Consider the following 22,777-nt stretch of genomic DNA (forward strand, 5'->3'; position numbering starts at 1 on the left):
TGACACACCTGCAATGTTGCTATTAAATATAAATTTGTACATAATAAAATAAAATAAAAGTGCTGCGTAAATTCAAAATTGCAGTTACATATATATTTTTTTATATCAAAAAGATTATATGAAAGATTATATATAACAGGATATCTAGATAAATGCATTGGTGACTAAACGATTGATCAACGTTTATCAACCAAATTAAGTTTTACACCTTTGAATACATCATTTAATTAGTCGTTAAAGAAGAATATTGAAACTATTTAATGTGTTCTCAATAAAAAATGTATAAGTATATTACTTTATACAGTTATAGAAAGAAATATGGAAAAAGGATAAAAATGTCATATCTACTTTATCTATTTTATAAGTTACATCTCTTACATTAACATTTTTATAATATGAGCACGAATTTAGATCAGTTACACATAATTTTTATATTTTTCTATAAAAAATTAAGATCTCCCGTCAAGATCTTCTTGATATCCTAATTTCTACCAATTGTCTCACATCTCTATCGCCACAGATTTAATGGTCGCTCGCTGATTGATTGATTGATTAATCAATGGTCTGCCTGGTCCTTTACACATGATCTCCCCATACCGACAAGTCGGAGAAGTAACTTACAAGAGGTACACCTGGTAACTTATCAGCATTTCCTAACATGTCAGTTACGCGGAAGTTAAAGTTGGAGGACAGTAACAACGTCCTTCCTTCTCCTTCAGGAGGGGGACTCCTTCAGGCTCTCCTTTAGCAGGGCTTTAAACGGATGCGGCGTAATGCTCTCGGAAGCGTTCAACAGCTTGTCCGCGAGCCTCCGATATTCCTCCTCTTGCTTCTTCATCTCGGCCTGGCGGTACCGTCGTTCCTCCTCCAATTCGTGACGTCTCGTCGTCTCGACGCATCTCCGCTGCTCCTCGAGCTCGAGCCCGTAACGAAGCGCCTTTTGTCTGTTCTCTTTCTGCTCCGTCGCGGCCAAGTCGGCGTCCATCTCGATCTGCCTCTCGAGCGCCTCCCGCTCCACCATCTTCAGCCGTTGTTCCCGCTTCTCTGCCTCCTGCCGCGCCTTCAGCTGTTCCTCCCGATCTCGAAGGACTTCCTGCGCGGCGCGCCGGCGAGCTTCCTTGAATTTCTCCCGTGCGACTTCACGTCTCGCCTCGATGTCCTCGTGCGATCGCCGAACGACGGCCTCCACCTCGAGATCCCGTTTGACCTCCTCCCGCTGCAAGATTTCCAAATACTCGAGATAGGAGTCTAACTCCGCGCGAAAGGCCGCGGTGTCCTGTTTCGCGCGAGCCTCCTCCCTGGCCAGTTCCTCCTCGGCCAGCATTCTGAACTCGCGATCCACCATCGTTTCCTCGCGGGCACGTTCGGCGAGGAACTTCCTCGTCGTTAGAATCTGCTCCTCGAGTTCCTCCTTCAACTTTTCCCGCTTTTGCTTTTCTATCTCGAGATCCCTTAACTCCGCTCGACGCATATCCTCGCATAACCGCTCCAGATGCTCCCGCTCGTCCCTCTCGACCCGCTTCTTCTCGTCTTCCTGCGCCAACTTGTCCACCACTTGCTGGGCTAAAGTGGACACCGTTTCTTGCTTGGCCAGGGCTCGTCTTTCCGACTCCTCCGTCTCTTTGTGCCTCCTCCCCTCGGTATCCCGCAGCATTATCTCGTGCCAGACAGCGTCCAGTTCCTTCTCCGCTAATCTCCTCGCCACGTTGCTCGCCATCTGCGCCACGTTACATTGCTTCGCATCGATCGCGGATCTTCTCGACAATTCTTGCTTGATATCCGGACACGAGGCTAGATACCGCTGCATCTGTTTGGCGGCCACCGTCGCCTCGTGCTCCTCCTCGTGCCGCTTCCTCAATTCCTCGATTCTCGCGAGCTTCTCTTCGAATCGGGCGCACTCATCCTGCCGCGCTACCTCCGTGATCTCCCTCATTAGATTCGCCTCCTCGCTCGATACGAGATCGCGCAGCTTCTCCCTACGCGCCTGTAGATTCTCCTCATATGCCGACATGTCTGGAGATTAGTCGTTGCCGTGTTAACGGCTGGTAATTATCCCTGTTCAGCGGCTCACATTACGCGAGGGAAAATGGCGGCTAAATGCCGTATCCAAGCGAACATTCATGATACGTTTATGCATGATGATTAAAATTAAATAAAAAATTAATGGGGGGAGAGAGAGGAGCTATTTAATTAAATTTTTGTCTGAATTCTTAAAAGATGTGATATTGATTAATTCTAAAAGATTAAATAGACACATATTATCTAATTGTGCAAAATTAAATCTATTAACACCCAACATTACTCTATCATACAAGGAATTAACAAATTATATGCATAAATACGACGAGAAGAATGTCCGCAGATTAAAAAAAAAACATTTTATTTTCTTCATCTATCTTTTACTTCAGTTTAAGTTTTCTTAAGAAGTGTAAATGTAATAAAAAGAAAGAAAAGGAACTACATCACGTCCGCGTAAATACCTCGTTGGACTCGTTGGCGAAGATTCTTGTTCCTGATTTTCCGATCGGTTTCTTTCTCGAAGTCCAGACTTTTAAGTAACTGGTCGTATTCCCTCTTCTCCTCCTCCACTGCGCCTTCGAAGATAGATCTATCCGAACCATGGTGCTTTGCAATGCGGCAACTTTTGCGTTCGCGCAACTTGTGCCCGTAAGATATATTTGCCGTACCGGGAACGTCAATGGGATACTTCCTCGCTTTTGGTAAACTGCATTGCACTTTAGGTAAAGGGACCAAACTCATCTTTATAGAGTTAAGCATAAAGAAAATGACCGAAAATAACGAAATAAAAAATACGTCAGAGAGGTCGACGAACGTCCGTCGTGAACAATGTCACACGTGCGAGAGATTCGATAGTAGATAGTACGTGTCTCGGGACTTTTGGGTTCACCAACTTGTTTGCAGTTATGGTTGCTATGACGATACGCATTTATCGAACTAACATTTTTGGGATGAAACGAAAGGTAGAAAATAAAAGAATGGAATAAATAAAGTTCATTCTACCCAGTCGTTTAAGTAAAAGAAGAGTGTTAGATACTAGTATTAATACTAGTATTAGTAGTAATATTAATATTAGGGTATTAGAGGAGAGAGAGAGATATTTAATACTCTTTGGTGTTCTCGCTATAGCTAAAATAATGATGATACTTACGCGTATATATTTTCAATGTTACCGTAAATTGAAATAACAGGATTAGAGCCACGGATTTACATGGATTATCGCGATAGCTTTAGAATTTTGGTAGCTGCATTTCAAAGTTACTTGCATCAATGGAAATCTGTACAGCTTGAAATAATGCGCCCGCGGCGATGCATGCAATATAATATCCGTACTGGAATGATCGAATATTCAATACTCCTAAATTAGATAGGAAATCTAATATGATCGGTGAGATTATATGGTTGTTACATAAATAGTAGGCACGTTTATTACATGACTAATTAAATCAAGATTGCAAATGCGAAAGCAGAGTGATTTGCTCTTGTTATTATTTATATGTCGCTGTTATCCGAAAATTTCCTCTTCACGTGTTCGTACATAACATAAATCGAGATAAGCAAGTTTTATCATCGCATTAGATTGGGGATATATGAATAAACACTGCTCTGTGTCCTTCTAATGGCACTGCATGTTAATTAATGTATATTGATCCCGTGTCGTAATACAAATTTATTTAATAAAACCTATTAAATATAAAATATCCAAACACGAAAAAAATAATTCCCATTAGCGGAGTATTATCGATATGTGTATAGCATTTCTTTTAATTGTAATATATATAAATCTCTTACATACATGTGCCAAATCTGATAATTAGACCTGTATAGTTTTATATATATCTATAAATATCTGTAATTACGTATTTTTTGTAGTCAAATGAATATTTCGACAATCAGATGAAAATACGTATGCACTTTATTTTGCGCAGGAATGTAATACATTACATTCGATATAATACTTCAAAATGAAATGTATCATAAATTTATAACTGTGATATCCTATTTTATAATAATCACATTTGAATATAAACTAAGTCATTCGTTATGGAGAGATAAAAATGATTCAGGTGTATGTAATTAAATGTAACGAATACCTAGCGAAATTTCAATAGCTATCAATATCTACTATCAATTTTCATAAACTTAAATTTTTAAAATTATTATACATACATATGACATGATAAAATAATATTGCATAAAAAATCGTACACATGTGTATGTGAATCCATTTTCTACTACATCAAATATGAATTGATACGAATATAATTAGATTTTTATCCTATTCCGCTCGTTCTACAATCGAAGTAATACTGTGCCACAAAAGAATTCATCCTTATGGCATTTTGTAATACGACTCATATTGTTAAACAATTTATACACAATTTCGAGAGCATCGCTGTCTTTATTTTGTATTTATTCCACCAACATATTGGTATACTTATACAAATAATAATACTTCTTAGTTATAGAAGAGTACAAAATTGCAAGAAATATGCAACAAATCATGTGAATCGTGTTAAATCATGAATCATGATAGATAAAGTAAATAATGGAAGCATAATTATATAAACACTGGGAAACTGTCATAAAGAGCATTACTGGTTATGAGAAAATGTGAAAACAGCGATCACTTTGATCAAGCAATCACTTATATTCACATAGATAAATAAGTTATATAATATAAAGTAAAATATACATATACATACATATGTACAGTAAGGTGCATTAATTCGCTGATTCGTAGTAGTTTGACTTATCAACCTATGGGTCTTTCATAATCAACACGTACGCGGTTCATCGAAATATTAAAATGTATAACGGGAAGAATAAAAAGTAACTAGTTCTCTCTTTTCATTTTATTTTGCATTTTTTTACGCCGATAAGTCAGTTACTACGGCCCAGCCGAATTATTGCACCTTACTGTACATATACATGTTTTATTCTTGTCTCATATTATATTGATGACAATAAATAAAATATTTTTAAGCTGTATACTTGTGTATATATATATATTCGACAAATGTAGTGCTATGAAAAATTGAGCGTTTCGAAATCATCCTTTCCATTTAATTCTTTCAATCGAACTTAGTCGTAACGAGTTAAATCATTCATCGAAAACGATCACATGTAAGTTGCGAAAATAATAGCGAATTAATGGGTTCTTGTCGCCAAGTTGTCGCTCGACTTGGAATTATCGCGGAGAATTATCTCTTTGTAGCTTGTTCCAGAAGAGCTTCGACGAAGAGCTTTCTCCCGTGAATGGCCATCCTCGGAGTTTCCTCGCTCACAGAAAGACAAAAACGAAACATAGTCGATGTGAAAATATTAAGGCGTCGAACTGCTGCCGGTATTTGCTGGCGTGATCCCTGTCGCTGGCGGAACGGAAGCTGCCATTGCTGGTGGTGCGTAAGGACTTCCACAGAGTTGATCGGCTATCCGTCCACCCTCACGAAGGCCGCTGAGGAACGCGCCATGTACGGTGGCTGGATAATTCCGTATAGTGTGCTCTCCTGAAAAGCCGTTCGTGTAAATAGGTCAACGTGCACTCTCGTGAAAAAAAACGTTTAATTTATCTTTGGACGAATTTATTATATTTTTCGCATATTATATTTCGCCATTAAAATATCACGCTTGTTTATCGACAACGTTCTTCTGCTGTTTATTATACATTTCGTTAAATTACATTTATTACATTTCGTTAAATTCCCGCGAGCGCTAATTCACCCTGTTTGTATGACCAACATTTCGCGAATAGTAGGATCTTTAAACAGCGTTAACACACGGAATTACTGCGCACACAAGTCGGGAAACGGAGTATCGTAGCGAGGCAAATTGGATCGCGCATCAATCGCAACGTTCCGCAAACGCGAACGTATATTTACGGGGGATGCAAACTCGCAGCGCGCAACGGCAAACGCAAATATAATTCTTCGTCAGAAGAGAACTTAAAAAGGCAGTCATTTAAGTTTCTTGGTAATATGCGACCATCGTTGAAAAGTATCAATTTAATATTTACCTGCGAAGAACACTCTCGGCTGCGGCGGGGGTTGATTGAGCAGGTGCGGAGGTGACACCGGTGCCGCTAGGAGATCGTAATCGCTGCCGGAACTGCCGACCGCGACGAAACTGTAGGATCCTCGTGCCCAAGGATCCGCCCGCCACCTCGTCACGACGCTTTCGCGCGGTTGCGGTACCACTTGGTTCCCAAAAATTCCCTGCAAGAGAAAAAAGTCTTCCTTAATCTTCTATCTTTTTTTTTCTCCTCCGCAAAATACAAAGAGGATTACGAGGCGTGTGAAATAATAATTATCGGTGCGAGATGCGTCGCTTAAGTTAAGTAAGACCGGCTATCCGGCACGTCCCTCATCCTCCCTGCGCGCTCCGACTAGAAATTTTATCCACTTACTTTCAGAACGGCGATGCAACGGCCGACGATAACATCGTCACTGACATTTTCCATTACGCAAGCCGCTTCACCGGCGACGAGAGCCAATAGGACCGGCGCCTTGTATAAGTTCCAGAATAGGAAGAGCTCGCCGCGCGACGCGGTGGTACTTCCCACGTGGCCGAACAAATTGGCTGTTGGATCCCAGAAAATGCGCTCGAAGCATAGCACTACCTGAGAAATTAAAGGGAAAAATTATGGGATTGGATTTATATCGGAGTACAAATGGAAACCCTTCTCCGGAATTCTGATGCTGTGCGATATTTTTGCGTTAAAACGCGAGTTGCGGATAAAAAACTGGCTGAAAAAGTTTGCGAACAAATAGCATTCGAGCTTGAAAAATACGAGAAGCCGGAAAGATGTCTCTAACACGTCCTAGTCTTTTATGTTATTATGTAATATAATAACCGAGTATTAATAATAGTATATTTTTTCATAGTTTTGTCTATTAACAAAAGAACCATTTAATTCAAAGTCATAGCTAAGATTATAACTATTATAATCTAATATTCTCTTATCTTTGTAATTTTTAATTACCGAATAATTGATTTGAATATTTTTTAAATAGTTAATTTAATTACTTGTCCTAATTTTATGTACTTAATAACATTTTACTAATTTAATTTTTATTTTACATACCAAATTTGAATGTCGCATCAGTGTAATTAATCGATTTGTCATGCGGACCTGTGCAATTTCGATAAAATTTTTATCGTAATATAATTACGAAAAATTTCGATTGCAGTTCGTCTCTTTTCGAGTGCATAACTGATATCGCTTAATTTGTCATTGATGTACGTTAAACATTTCCGTCGAACCCTTCAATGTGGTCCCCATTCGTTAAAAGAACACACATTAATTGCTATTGAAATCTGCCACTGCGCGATCAGTGATAAGTCTTAATGCCGCGATTATGCAGTCCTAATACCCTTGCACCGACGGCTCGACAGGACCATCCACCGTCCTTTTCACGAGCGGCATAAATTATACTGCTTTAAGGACGACAGCGACTTGTCGAAAGCACACCACACACATACACACAAACGCACACGTCGGTGCTCACCTTATTTAAATTGCCAAAGCCGAGTCGTTGAATGGCCTGGGACTTCCAGTCCGGAAGCGGCGGATTGAAGGTGACTCCGGACGGCGGCGCGGAAGTCTTGAGGACACCGAGGGGTAGCGTAACCAGAACGGCGTCTGCTTTATAAACGGTGTGATTTGTGTGCGGACTGCGGGCGGGTGCGGCCCATACTTCTACGCCATTTGACCCATATCGCACCGCCCTGGCAGCTATGTTCAATCGAATATCAAGTCCTTCCGAGAGAGCAACAGGTACGCAAGAATAACCGTTGCGAACTGCAAGGTAAAAGGGGTAAAAAGCGAGATCAGTATTCGGATTTATTGTAATATCGCACCGCGGTGAGCAAGATAGAGATTTTTATGATCCTATACGTACATACACATATACATACATATATGTATATATACAATAAATATATATATGCGTTAGCGAGATCACGGAGGGCGCAATAAGGAGAATTCTCTGCACAGTCGAGAAGAAACTATTCGAGAAGGCGAGAATACCATTCGGAAGGATAGTCACATAAGGGCGTAAGATGGGGCGCGTTTAACGAACTAGGTCGTTGCGTTAAGGAGTTTCGTTACATACGTTCCTTTGATTTCCGGAGATATGGCAATTAGCTGAATTGGCACATAAGCCCCGGCGTACGCTTTCACGTAAGGAAAGTAGATCGAATCAACAGGCTCTTGTTCGTTACGCGTTCGTCGTATCAAAAGACGTCCCTCGTGAACGTAAATATCCGCTCCGCGCGCGGCGATGTTATACTCGCTGCAATACAGGCCCTATTATGACTTAATTGGATATTTCGTGTAACGTGCGCTTAAATCAGGGCACATGACGCGGACCTAAATTCTCGTAAGCACATTCGAACCCCATAACATCGAGGCGTGTACTAATAATGATACACAGGCGTCTCCACTTAGAGAGTTAATTATGTTGATGGCTACCACGGCGCTAACAAGCACTCTCCTATCGGCGCTGCATCCCATTTCAGAAATTTAAATTTACGCGTGCGCTATGTCAGGCTGAAAGCACGGACTAATTTAAATTAGCACATTTCGGGAGAGAGAAAGAGAGAGAGGGGGGTGAAAGGGAGGGGCCATGCCTATGCATTATCGCGATATTTCGACGGGTGGAATGCCCCTTGAAGGGACCGGCGGGTACATATTGATTACGCGTAACGTGTCGAACGTCCACGAGATACGATCGACGAAATGTTGCCGCAACCTTGGCCGGCAGCTAATGATCAGTGCGTTCTATCGGGTTCGTTCGTGGCGCTGCCATTACCTCCGGGCCGGAGGCTGTCGATGTTAACCGGCCGGAATCGATAAATCATGACACATACGGCACGACGTCGTCGTCGTCAAAAATTTATGCCGCTGCTATAGTAAACGTAACCGGAAATGTTCCCGAATGCCGTATATGCGCGCGACAGCGCTAATGACAAACCGTGCGATGAATTAGTCGTTAAATCGTTCTCGCATCGATCCCCCTATTATTGGTCTCGTGAACGAATTAACGCGTGTTTGATGTTAGGCAACGTCTGCAAGGAAATATTTCGCAAATTCGATCTAACTATAAAAATCATTTGTATATTATCAATACAGATAAATGTGTGCCCTCCTATAAGGACTGTCATTTCCTTTCTACAAAAACATCAGTTTTAATAAAGCATCGAGTACAAGGAAATCGCTTTTCAACATCTTTTCAATTACGAAACATTTTTTAATTATAGGAAGATTGATGCAACAGGCGTAGACTGCATATATTTTATTTACATTTTATATTTAAAAATTCTGTATATATTATTCAGTTTAGGAGAATTATTAAAATTTCCTATGAAGATAATTAAAATTAATTTGCCGGTGAAAATGTAGTATATTTGAATGGAAAGTTTAAAAACCAAGAAAATAGAACAAAGTAGCAAATTGTTCTCAATTGCTACTTGTGTTTCCTTCAATAGCAACGACGCACGGTAGTGCCAATATTAAAACCGAGAAACAAATATTTATTACGCTATTTTATAGGAGCATGGATTGGGTTAACTCAATTGGATATTCGATTATCGCGAGCTGCCTGCCGCTCGAAATGCCCGACTGTATCTGACGTTGATTACAGAAACCGTTCATAATAAGCGAGGGAATATTCAACAGCCTCTCTCTCCGCGGCCCGCGCCGAGGGAATGATTCGAATTCACGAAAATTATGGTAAGTCGGGGTCTCCGTCTCTAACTTACAAGAATGGGAAATTAATTCCTCGCTGCGAGAGAACGGACCCGCGATCCGAAATCGTTAATGGGGAGGATAAATTGATCCATTAATCTCGCTTCTTCCGATCGTACGTCGAGCGTCGTGCGCGGAGCGAGCTCGACGACGAACGCGCGGGCCTCCAGGGGGAGCGAAAGAGAGGGGAGAAAAAGTGGACGGTGAAGTAGGGACTCTTTGAATGCCGGAAGTTTTTCCCTCCGACGAAGAAGACGGCGACGACTATCCCTCGGCCGAGCGAGCCGCGCTCTCCTGCACGGAAACGCGTTACGGCGAGCCAACTTTCGTCGGGACAAGGGAAAGGCAAATATTTAGAGGGCAGTCTAGCATAGGTAGCCGAGATCCGTTCCGCCGTGGGGTGGAACAAACACCGACCGGGAGGGCTCCTCCGCCGACGTAACAGAGAGAAAAGGGGATACAACCCGGGCAGCTCAGAGCCAGCAGATCCCGGCGCGCGCGCGGCGAAGGAGGTCGAATCGAGGCTTGGCCGGCGCGGCGCCGTTTCGAGATGCCCTTCTCCGGGGCACCTTTTCTCGTTCTATCTCGACCATCGGCCCCCATATACGCCACCCTCTCGCCCGCGTGTCTTGTCTTCCGTTTGATCTTTGCTCGCAGTATTTTTTGACGGCGAGTCGAACAATTTGTATGCCGCGGTGGTTTTCAATTTACATTTAAATTGGTTGCTTATGGCGTTCTGTCGTCTCGACGGGAGTCGAACCGAGAAGGCGGAGGCGAAGAGGAGAACCGCCGCAGCCGCCGCCGTTGCACGGCGTCGGGGAACAGTCAAATACTGAAACGGCCTCGCGAACGTGTGGCGGAACTCTCTTGCCTGGGTTCAATGTACCGGCGCTGGTGCTTTTTTGCCGGATACGAGCGCCCGCGAGAGAGGAGCGCGAGCGAGAGCGAGCGGGAGAAAAAGCGAAAGAAGGAGCAAGAGAGAAATAACGAGAGAGAGAGAGAGAGAGCTCGCCGCGATGCTTTTCTTGTTCACCCATCCGTTATATCAACATTCCGAATCGCGATTCCCGAAGGTATACGGCAGAACGAACGCGCGTGAGAGAGGACGAGAGAGTCGTCCGCTTCCGCGCCGCGAAATTTCGGAAATTTGGCCAAGCGACGCCTCTGCCGCGCCTTTCGTTCTCGAGACAAGATCGTCCTCTGACGAGTGACGATTATACCGGAATGATGAGTCCGTCGATCGCTAGAAAGAGCTCCCTATGAGGGAACAAATTAGAGAAGATGCGATACTCTCGTATGTGGGGGTGCGTCAAATTCTCGAATTTGATACGCGATAGGTACGAGAGCCCTCGGAGCCTTTTTCCGTATCTTGCGTACATATAGAATTTCGTTTTGAAGTCTGATTGCTTCGAGTGCCCCTTTCCGAGATCGCTCGACACGGGCTCGACAGATTAGATTTACGCGCCAAGACTCTCGAAAAAGTCCCCCTCCGGCGGCGGAGAAGTTTACCATTTGAATGTAAACATAATGAAGCGTACACAGACGGCCGATATAAATACGCCGGAAAGTACGACGGGTGAAATTCGATACGGGAGTCGTGTGAGAGCTATTCTTTTTTTTTTTTTTATTCCCTTTCAATCTCTCGCACGTCTCGCGAAAGAGGTTCGCGCGCAAAGCGCTTTTCTTGCTCGCCCATCCGTTATATCAACATTCTAAATCGCAAGTCCCGAAGGTATACAACGCGCAGCTAAAGGCAACTGTTGATACCTTATAGATTGGAAACTTCGGTGGTGCGAGGTAACACGGACGTTTTCACCCCCTTAGCTTCGTGCATCTCGCTCGAACGGGCCATACATCACTTTATTATCGCGCTGTAATTGTGTTTTTTTTTTTTACTTCTTTTTTCTTCAAACGTACCCCCGCTGCATCGTGCCTCCGCCATCGTGATTCGACGTGCAATAATTCTCGCTATCGTTTCATCGATACGCGTGTTTCTACCGGTAACAATAATCTATGGGCGCTAAACGTGTTGCGCTCATTGTTTTATTGAAATTTGCTGTAAGACGAAGTTAGATTGCACGAACGCGCGAAGGAACTCGACGCGGCGATAAAGAATAGTTCGCGCAAAAGTGCAGTCGGTAACTTCGGTAAATTTTATTTCGAAGTTCAAAGAAGGCTACCCATTCCTTATTGATTATATTCTTAAGTGCGTTTGCATTATTTAAAAATTTCCTTTGCCTCGGTGTAAAGTTATCCCTGCTGAAACAATCTGATTTGCCACGTCTTATGGCAGTGTACATAGAATAACTTCTATAATTTAAGAACATTTTGAACATTTTCTGTCCGGCAAAAGAAAAAATTTGAGCTATGAAGATTGATATTTATCGCCGTATGCAGTATACATATGCGCGTGCGAAATTTTATCGTGAATAATGAAGTATTAATGTATAACAACATCGCGTGCGATAATTAAGAAGTTATGCAAGAAGCAACATAAATATCATTCTTTATGCTTATATAAAATCTACAGAAGTCACAGCGTATTTCTCCTCGGTGCCTATCCGTTATGCTTACATTAATTAAACGTCGTGACGATGTAATATGCGGTTCGGAAGGGAAGGGAGAGAAAGCAGAGCGTGAGGTTGTCTTATCAAATAATGTCGGTCACGTGCGCTATTATATAGACGTATATAATATGATACATATTGTGTGTTGTCCACTTATCAAAGTCTCACATAATGTGCAATCTTCAAAGATGTATGGAAAGATAAAATCATTAAATAATGTAATAAAAAAAATCTAATGTATCTTCCAGTCAGATACATTCCAAAATATAGTTTTTCCAAAATTTATACGTTTAAAAAGCACAATATTTTCACTCATACGTACAACGAAAACACAGTTCCAAAAATTTGATTATGCATGGGTCTATATCCGCGTATATTATCCTATATTATCTTATATATATTGTGTCTGCAACGTCTTAATATCTCTATCCACTCGTAAATTTAGCGACGACGTTCTGTATAATTTGTACAGAGATAGATAAAGTTAATTAGAATTGCTGCAATATTTATAATACTTCCCAGAGAAGTAAATACCTGGAAGATGTAATGTTCCTAGATCACGTTATTAAATAACGTAAGGAGATCGATATCGGGACACAATTTATTACGATTGTCACACATTCTGTGCAAATGAGCTTGTATACCCTCGTACAAATATATTTTCTGCGTTCCGACCAAACGGTATAGTGCAATCCCGTATGCCATTGTATATTTATATAGATGTTAGCTTTGTAATCGAGTGTCAAATCATGCGCGAGACTGCGGTATAATAACGGCCCGTGAAATTTCTAGCACAATTACTATCATTAATTCCATGATCATGATTATAATTAATTAATTTTTAAAAGATATAATTAATATCTATGTGCGAAAGAACATCTCATGTATCCTAAACACTAAAAATATAAAGCCAAGCGGCACTTTATATAAGAAATTACTTCATCATTTTAAAAAATGCATTCCTTGCGACCGGAGTTTATAACATTTTTGGCCCTTAATTTAATATATTTTTCACAATCAATCTCCACCTTGTTTAAATACAATTTAAATAAACCCAAGTAATCTCCGTAAAAAAGAAAAAAAACTTTGTCTCTTTAGGCGATAATTATCGCAAGACTGATTTGCGTTTGACCGCGCTCCGCGTGAGTAGTCGAATTATTCCAAACCGGTTTGACGCTGGGACGCGCGGAGCATTTTACATCATACTGGGCATAATTGGTAGCGAGCGCGAACGGTTTTTAAGGCTATTTTGTACTTAATCGAGTTTTCGCGGAAGCTTACCGACGAAGAAGCTACGACCTCGGCGAAATACGGAAGCCGCTTTCCAGCCGGTATCGATAAAACGGGCGTGGCCGCCTGTGATAAATGCCGCACATGCGGCGGATGTGTAAATCGCTGCAAGATACCGCTAAAATTAAACAGCCCATTAATTTAAGGGATATTAATAAGTCCGAACATTACGTGGCGCGCAAGCACGGCCTATAACAACTTCAATATTCATATTATCCATGCATATGCATGTTACGTGCTGAAATATTTTATAATTGTTGCACCTCGCAACTTACCGAATTATCGGTAATCCCGAGGAAAAAAAAAGATACGCGCGTCGTTCCGCTGGCGCATCGTGACGTATAATTATCGAAATGGCGAGCCGCTTATTAATACATACATTGTTGACGGGATGTAGACCGGTTAGGGAGGTAATCGATGTTCGCATGTATCTTCCATGTATCGCAAATATGTAAATTTTAAACGAGGTGTTTCAAAATTACGGCCACTTTCAGTTCCACATGCTTTCGTCAATCTGGATTCGATTTAGCTACGAACACGAGGCTCTAACATAAAAGTGTCATTACTTTGAAATGATTTTATCCGTTTTCGCATAATACTTGTAACACCTCAACTCTTGTCACCTCACAGAAGATTTATGAATTTCTATTTAACACGTTCGTTCTTTTATTTAAAAAAATTTTGATTGGGGATCTTTATCTTATAAATGAAAGAGATCTGTTTGAAATTTTCGTGAAGCAACCGAGTTTCGTGAACCCTCCCGAGTGTCTTTCTGTGAAAATAGCGATGCACGTTACCTGCGTTTGTTCGAGTTCGCGGATAATCGTCCTGTCACTTTCCAGATCAGCATTATCGCCGGCGGTGGGCGACTTGCAGCGCCGGTTAATGCGACGTCGGCGATTATGTCGCATATCACTGCACCCCATTCGAGCGTAAAAGCGTAACTTGGAGAACGCGCGCACCGCGGGAGAACCGTCCTGTTCATAATTATCAAACGCGCGCTACCATCTCCGCTCCGTTTGTCGCGGCCGGATAATTAAACCCGGAACTCCCGAGCTCGTTCACCCGCTATCGGTAGCTTCCCGATTACGTTGCGTTACGGACGATTAGGGCCCTATGGCAATTGCGAGGGCGGTAAGTGGATTAGGCGAGTAAACGACGGAACGGGGGGATAAAGAAATCCAGGTAAAGGAGAAGGTGCGACAGAGGAAGGGCGACAGAGAGAGAGAGAGAGAGAGAGAGAGAGAGAGAGAGAGAGAGAGACGGGCAAGGCAGCGAGGAGGGTGGCTGGACGAAAGCGGGGAAAAAATTGGCGGAGCGGAGGAAGGAGCTCGTGAGGGTTCGCTCGCGCGCGCGGCAAGAGAGGATATTTGAATACGACTATACCGCGAGAGTAAATCGCGTCCCGTCCGCAAACGAGCAGCGAGCTACACAAGAAACGCATTTGCCTGGCCCGATGTGGTGGGGGAGTAGAAGGCCCCCCCGATATCCTGGCACGGCGCGGGGAAGGGAGATCTCCACCGCGAGGAAGGAAGGAATGGGGGTAGAGGTGCCCGATGGGGCCCTCACCGGTAAGCCCCCTTCGCGCAAAGCTCGCTATCGACCGAGCTATCTCCCACCACCCGTAGCAGTTGCGCCGTAATATATAGGCCGTATCTCAAGCCCGCAAATTGCCTTTTTAAACACAACAAGACGTCCGTACCCCCCTTTCAATTTACGTGAGTCCCTTTTTCGCGTGCGCGGTCCATGCCGTTTGCCTCCGAACCCCCTCCCCCTCCCCTCCCACCCGGCGGGTCCTTATCCCCCTCTTTCGTGCTTGGCGGTCGTACCTTCGCCACCCTTTGCCCCCTTCATCGCCATCGTCGTCGACGCCATCGATGACTCCCTTCGCGTACACGTATCCCCCCACGTGCACGGCCGTACGATTCCTTGAAAAAGGCGTGCCGTATATTATCGTTATAATTACAAATGGAATAATCGGATACCGCGACAGAGTCTCGGCTACCGAAGAGAGGAGAGTTCATGCGAGTTTTACTTTTAGCGAAATGTCAAAGGGATACGAGGACGCTGTGAATGACAGCAAGATATCTTCTTTAAAACCGAAGAATCTTGATACAGTCTTATTTTTCTGTAATACAGTAATTTGATAATTTAGGTTATAATAATTGTAGAGCAATTTTGTGATCTATTGTAGAAGCAAAAACAGAAAAAGAACAGCTCGGAATTTTCTGTGACTTGAATATTCAATATTTGTCAAGACGCGTTCGAATATAAGAATCTAATCGACGTCGAATATATTTTCTAGATATATATTTATATAATTACATAAATAAATATAGATTTACTACGTATTATATGTAATTGTAAAATAAATTTTGGTATAGTGAAAGGCGATTTATTAAAGCGATAAGAGCGCAGTTATGAGTCAATATATAGATATGCACACGTCTCCTGCTTGCCTAAATGCATTGACAGTTTGAATAGGCGCCGGTATTTACATGCTTGTACATATTTATTTTCTCTTGGTAAATTTACATTGTGCCGTAGATCAAACGGCTGGCGGGGCAAATATGTGTTTTGTTCGTGGCTGTGTTTTGGGATCGTGAGATTTATACACGTCTCAAACGCGCGTTCCGAGGTACGAGAGAAACGTAAAATATCGCACGGATACGACGGATATATTCTCGGACCATCGACGGTCTGCTGTTATCACATATTGCAAATGAATTAAAACTATTGAAAGGTTTCTCATAAACAGATATGACGTAGAACGGGCATTACGCACATTTTTATATTCATGTTATACGACGTCGCACGAACGAGAATAATAAGAAGAGTGGCAGGGCAGTTTACGTTTGTTTATTGCACAACATGCTTCCAGGTAAATGCAACGAGATCTCGAAACCGCACAGCGAGTTAAAAAAAAAGTCATCGTATTCGACGGAGCAGGGCACTTACGTGCAACGAGAAGACAGGCTGATAGATCATAGCCGAATCAATGGTTTTCTTATTGCGAGGGGGATACCTGTGTCATCGGAATAATCGCGTGCAACGTAACTCGATCTCATTAAAAACGTGGGACGTTTCGAGGTACTCGTTCACCACGCGTGAAAAAATGCGCGTCTCGAGATTTCAATTTGCAGAAGATGTGCCCGATGGTGGCTCATTCAGGTGAAATAATTAGAGAACGTGAAAAAAAAAGAACGGAAAACCCACAGGATTTTAATCGTAATAAGACGTCAAGGATGAGGAGATCCTTCTCTCTTTTTTCTCTCCCTTTTCTTTCTCTTTCTCTCTCTCTCTCTCATTCTCTCCGCCAACAACGGGAGAAAAATGGGCTTACCGTGTGGTTAAGCGATCGCGCGGTTGACTCGACAAGATTGTCGATTTATGTTTACATACTCGTTTTACGCGAGACCTCAATAATTAGAGTAGTTACCCCGTACCTGTACGTAACGTGCACGTGAAGAGGAGAGATGCCCCGGCCGCGCCGCGGCCGGATGATGCCGGCGAGGATTTAAAAATGGAAGCACGAGGAGTGCCGAAGGTTTAAACGAGGCGATTAATCCCTCCGGGGGAACGCGGCCTGAAATTGGCGTATAGTCTTCTGCGCGTTATCTCCGATCGTAAAGCATCGTCATCGGCCCGATACACTTCGCGGATCGCTTATTCATCCTCCTCACGAGTCAATATAACCGCGGCGTTCCCCCAAATTTCTCTTTCTCTCTCTCTCTCGTTATTTCGCCGAATTTCCGTCCGTTTCAAGTTGACGTCGAGCTGTCGCGATGAATAAAAAGGAAAAAAAAAGAACGAAACCGGGGGCATCTCTTTTCGCATTACGTACGTTGATTTGTATACACAATCATGCATACAATTAATGTCCTTCGCAACGCGATGCGTCCACGCGAGATAATATGATCGCGATGAAACAAGCTCGGATAGTCGATAATTAATTGCTGCAATAATGAACGCATTAAACCAATTAACGCTTACGATTATAAATGCATCCATTTGCTCGCTTGATTCGTGTCTATAAGTTTGTATTTAGCAACGACATTCATTACGTAGTTTCAACGTGATCGAATTATTATTTATACCGTGGTGAACTCGTTAAAACGCGGTAAATCATTACGGCGCATCTCTCCCGCGGTTGATATATCATTGCGAACAGAATCGGAATTCCGTAAAGCTCTTGCGTATTTTATGAGAACCGAGATATCGCCCCGTACACGTCTCTTTCCCTAAAGATAGGCAATCCCGCAAGCACGCGAGAAAAATTTTCACATACAGTAAGGGATCTCACCTCCGTGAAGTAAAAGGAGAGAAGAGTAAATATAAGATGCATCGTTTAAATGTTTATACGATAATTTAAATACCCAAATCCGGCGAATTTTGCATAAATACAATTGTCGAAAATCAATAGAGATATAGAATAACTTCCACTCCAAGTTCGTTCCTCCTCACAACCAAAACTGATCCAATTATTTGTATATCGATCAGACTGAAGAATGATCTCAACGACATTCCTAATGATAACGAGGTCAATGTAGTTGCGTGAGATTATGGATGTCAGGCGCCACGTTGCGGTACACGACAGAGCGGGGCGTTCCTGAGCCGTCGTCAAGCTGGAGCCGGCAATGAAGACTACGCGGCGCGAGGCTGACGGTCCAGTGGGGAGGGGAGGAAGGAACCGCTGCGTAATTGAGTTAAAATTATTTCTACCCGGGCACACAGAGCGCTGTCATTACGGCGGTTAAGCCCCGCGTATATATCGGAGGGGGCGAAGCCCGAAGGAGCTTTCCGGGTGGCGACTTTTTCTGGTTTGATGATCACTGTCAGAGGAGAGCGAGCGGGCGAAGGGCCCGCTTACCGGGCCGCCTCTCGCGCTCTCACCTCGCGCGTCGCTCCATCAATCTCTCGTAACCCACCGTACCGTTTTTACCGGCTCGAAATTTATTACACCGCGGGTCCCCTCCCGCCCTCGTCGTCCCTTCCGCCTTTCTTTCGTTCTCTCTCTCTTTCTCTCGCGCAGGAATGCACGTCGTCGGCGCGCGATCCACTCCACGGCGATACGCCACGCACCCTCCTGCTCTTCTTCATCCCCATTCCCGAGGGAGAGATCCATCCGACAGATCTGTACAGATCTGTATTTTCCGTCGCCGCTGGGCAACGGAGCTTTCGTCGATTGACGTCGATGAACGAGACACGGAGGATTCGCGGTGGGTATAGCGCCGCCTCCCACGCGGATTTTGACGGAACGACCGCGGACGTTTTGCGGACGAGACGCGGCACCGTTCGGTTTTATCGCCCGGAAACTCGATTGCGGACGAACGGGCGGACGGGCGGGCCAGGCAAGACCGGCGATCCTGGGGGGATACTTCGCCGAGTTGTTGAACGTCGAATTCCGTGCCGTCGACTCCGATTTTTAAACCAATCGGTGCTTATCTGGCCGGAGAGTATTGGCGCACGCTGCACGCTTATGCCATCACGAATGCGATGAGAGAGACGCGCTTTTACCCGCGTTAAACAATTACTGTCCTCGGCTATATATCGCGACGCAAAACGTTTCGCTGAAATGCCATTTGATAATCCGTTAAAAATTGGTTATCGGGGGAGAAGGTGGAGCGTAAAAATTCACCGTTCGAAATCTGATAAACGGAATAATCGTTACTTTCCGTCGAGCTTTGAAATTCCAGCGGCACGGGGCCCCGCGAAACCGCGCGAGCGTAATGCGAAATATAATCCAAATCCCGCTATCGGTATCGGTAAAAACATTAACTTTTCCCATTTTTTTTTGTTCACCCGCGATTTATATTACTATTCCACGCGCGTAACGGATCAAATTATGTATAACATAGCGCGATCTACTTTCGAAAGCAGCTTCATTGATCCGCGTAACTCGTTTTCTATTTTGCTCTTATTAACGTGGCGAAACGGGATGCATTCATTATAACCGATTTTACAACGTGTGCGCGGCCGTACACGTCGTAACTCGAACGCAGACCGTTAGCCTGTCGATTATATTCTGTAATAGGTACATATAACGGCGAGTATTTCCCGGAATAAAAAGAGGCTACACTATACCTTAATATATCAGATTATCTTCGATCGGCTTTATAACGATAATTCAACTCGTTCTTAACGAGCGTCGGTTTTTCTGGCAGCCTAATGGCGGACTTTCTCCCGTTTGTTGCGCGCTCGATCGTATCTCGTTCGAGAATTAATTAATGTCAGTGTCTTTGGAGGGCCTGTGCGAAATTCTCACGAAATCCACACAAATCTGCGCACGAGTAGATTCCAATAACTCCCGCGCGCGGGCGATTAGAAAGGCGTCATTAACGCTAAGTGTTGTGAACGAATGCGAGCGAAATAATCGCTTTTGCACATCTTGAGAAACGAAGATCAGAATGTGCAGTTTATATAATTATCTGTCTTAAAAGCTCATTCTTGTTCGTTAAAGTCGACTAATTATATAAAACTATATAAAACTATGAAATCTGCTGTTAAAATTAAGATACATCTTTTTACGTTAGCTATATCATAATTATCCAAGTATTACTAGACTCATAATTGTGTAACATTTTGTGCGTAGGGTATTTTCACTGTGTTATCTCGGCCTCCTTCGTTAGCGAGGAAGCTTCGTAGAGATTAAGCGCGTATTCTCGGACGCGGTCGCCCTGCGTGACGTAATTATCCAGAATTTCGTTCTTGATAGCCCGTTGTACGGCCATATCCGGGCTGCTTAGCGGTTTACCTCCCGGGTCCTCCTGGTATACGCGTCGCATCGCAAACGACCCTTCCCGTCGGTGCAACCACTAGCCTTGCGTTACAACGAGCGGCCGTAGTTACTCCTAAGGATCCTTTTGAACGAGCTGGGGCTGCACGCGGGGTCGTACGATCTAGAATATCACGTAGGTACGAAACGACCGAGTGTAAGGGTACATGAAACGCAGGAAACGCGCTCCACCTCGCCGTCCTCAGCTTCCTCTCAGATAGAAAGAAGCGGCTATAACAGACCCGGGACGGTACGAGGCTGAGGTAAGATAAAGCGGGAGGCAACGAAGCCGCGCGGACGCGTTATTGTATCGCGTACACGTACAGGTCGAAGGAGGGAGAGAGAAAAAGAGAGAGAGAGAGAGACGGGGAGTAGCACCATTGAGGCGGTCCAGCGTCAATAATTCCCACATGTAATGAGGCGGGCTGTTGTTCACGGGCGGACAATAACGCCCATAATTCACCGTCCATTCCCGAACGGAAACTTGTGCCCTGTTTTCTGCGAGGATCCTCGGGACGGACCGCCCTCCCACTCCCCCCCCCCTCTCCCAGTCGCGACAAGGGCAAGGGTACGAGTAGCCTCGGTTACTCCGAGATATCGTCGGAATCTCAATCAAATTGATTCTTCTCGTCTCTTGGCGGGCGAGCCTTGTAAATTTCGCACACTCCGTCGAACGCGTCGCGACGAATTAATGACGCGCCTCCGAGAAGTCGCGCGCGCCCCGCTTGACAGCCCGGTAGTCGCTCTCTTTTATCGCTCTATCGTCTCCTTTAATTAATTACGGAGATCCGCGCAGATAATTTCAGGGGCGTCAAACGTGCCTCACCGCGGTAACTCCGCGGGTAAACGTTGTAATTTCCCGTGTCACCCGGGGGACGCGCGGGTATACGCGCGGCGACGTCTGAAATTTCGCGGGCCCGCCTGCGGAATGCCGAAATTACCGTCGTTTCCCGACACGCGGCAAGGCGAAGTCGATGACTTCGCATCCAAGACAGGCAGGCAGGCAGGCGGGCAGGCAAGGTAGGAGGCAGGCGTGCAAGCAGGAGCCGCGTCACGGTTGCGCTGTGTGACGTGAGGCCGTCTTTGAGAGCTACGCGGTTGCGTTTATAACCTGTTACGTTGGAATTCAGCTGGCGGTTGCGCGCATCCGAGCCTTCGTCATTTAATTTACGTTTAATTACAATCACCGTGCGCGCGTACGCTCCTCGTGAAGTTTTAACGTGTTGCGCTAATTTTGCGCGCGAGCCGCGCCGACGAAATTCGCGCGGCGCGGTGTAAGTCATGCACTGAGGTGTCGACACGCGTCAATCCTCGAGCAATTACCCTCCTTTCCCCGGCGTGACGTACGAAAAATTTTTCTCAAGCACCTTGAGCAATAAAGTTAAATGGCAAAACGACACTTTTACACCGGCGTAATTCGCGCAACTGTAGGACGCAAGTGATTCTCGTTAAACGCGATCGCGAATGATTTGTCACTGTAAACGATTAACGACGAGAGAGACTTTACGTCGCGCCGTATACGCGAATGACGTGTATGAAAAATCATTCGATGGTCGGAGACATTTTTTTTTTGTTCCTTTAAAACACAGATTAAATTTCCGCGCGTGTCTCAAGCCAGCTGGACGAACGCGCGCTTACGACGGAAGGATGAAGGGGACGCGACGAAAACGAAGGGACTCGTCGCGCGGAGCGCCGAGGGGAATCCGTTAAAAATACAAATAACGTACAGAAATTACTTTTGTCCCGCTACGGGCGAAGATTTACGGCGGGGCAACAAGCTCGCGCATTGGCGTAGGACTTGGAGACATAAATCAAGGAGAACTTATGAGAGGCCATTCATTAATATTAATAAGCCGTATATATCCGTCGGGCATAACGATACGATAGTTTGCCCGATCGATACCTAGGGGTTTTTCACGGTGTTGATGAGAAACGATGAGTCAAACGAATCGCGGGGCCCCCCTATCGTATACGTCGTCGCCGCGCGAGAAGAAGAATATCGTCGACGAGAACGAGCGTACGCCCCGCAACTCTCCGGCTGATGATATTACGTTACTTTATATCCGCGATGCGCACACAACGACATGTTCATCGCGCGATCGTATTCGAACGTAACGGTTAACGATGAACCGGCGGCAAAAAGTGCCGGTATGTCGCGCGGGGGCGCGTTTCCGTTAATTAATTTAATTCGGCTTGTGCGCACGATGATTTACTGCCGCAAAACGAAACCACTAGCCGATACCTGGCCGATAATACATCGTACATTGTAAAGCAACAATTATCTGTGCCATCTGTGGCCTCCTTGGCGCTTTCGATTTGCAAGTCAATGTCAAATCCGGAGAGAAAAAAATTGCGGCAATGATATCTTGAGATATATAT

The 22,777-nt window shown here is 44.3% G+C and overlaps 2 protein-coding genes across 2 annotated transcripts in view; both read right to left on the reverse strand.

Annotated features, from left to right (window-relative positions):
• Window positions 1–214: 214 nt before the first annotated feature.
• On the reverse strand, window positions 215–2,847 carry LOC139811708 (uncharacterized). Its single transcript, XM_071776059.1, has 2 exons — window positions 2,481–2,847; window positions 215–2,013 (listed from the first exon to the last, which is right to left on the reverse strand). Exons 1-2 carry the CDS (start codon window positions 2,776–2,778, stop codon window positions 716–718), a joined length of 1,596 nt encoding a protein of 531 aa, XP_071632160.1. The 5' UTR covers window positions 2,779–2,847; the 3' UTR covers window positions 215–715.
• Window positions 2,848–3,918: 1,071 nt separating this feature from the next.
• The window catches only part of Su(var)3-3 (lysine-specific histone demethylase Su(var)3-3), a 101,560-nt gene continuing 82,701 nt past the window's right edge, over window positions 3,919–22,777 (reverse strand). The window contains exons 11-14 of the mRNA XM_071774809.1: window positions 7,527–7,819; window positions 6,425–6,637; window positions 6,035–6,233; window positions 3,919–5,528 (exon numbers count right to left, since the gene is read on the reverse strand). Coding sequence (XP_071630910.1) covers window positions 5,344–5,528; window positions 6,035–6,233; window positions 6,425–6,637; window positions 7,527–7,819 — 890 coding nt within the window. The 3' untranslated portion in view covers window positions 3,919–5,343. The remainder of the gene's footprint in view (window positions 5,529–6,034; window positions 6,234–6,424; window positions 6,638–7,526; window positions 7,820–22,777) is intronic.

The sequence above is a fragment of the Temnothorax longispinosus genome, chromosome 4, assembly GCF_030848805.1.
Source record: "Temnothorax longispinosus isolate EJ_2023e chromosome 4, Tlon_JGU_v1, whole genome shotgun sequence".
Lineage (NCBI taxonomy): Eukaryota > Metazoa > Arthropoda > Insecta > Hymenoptera > Formicidae > Temnothorax > Temnothorax longispinosus.

Excerpts from the sequence above, each read along its gene's own strand:
- LOC139811708 (XM_071776059.1), bottom strand. The coding sequence starts at position 2,778 with ATGCTTAACTCTATAAAGATGAGTTTGGTCCCTTTACCTAAAGTGCAA. Across the intron at positions 2,014-2,480 it reads TCGCCAACGAGTCCAACGAG|ACATGTCGGCATATGAGGAG; the intron begins GTATTTACGCGG and ends ACTAATCTCCAG.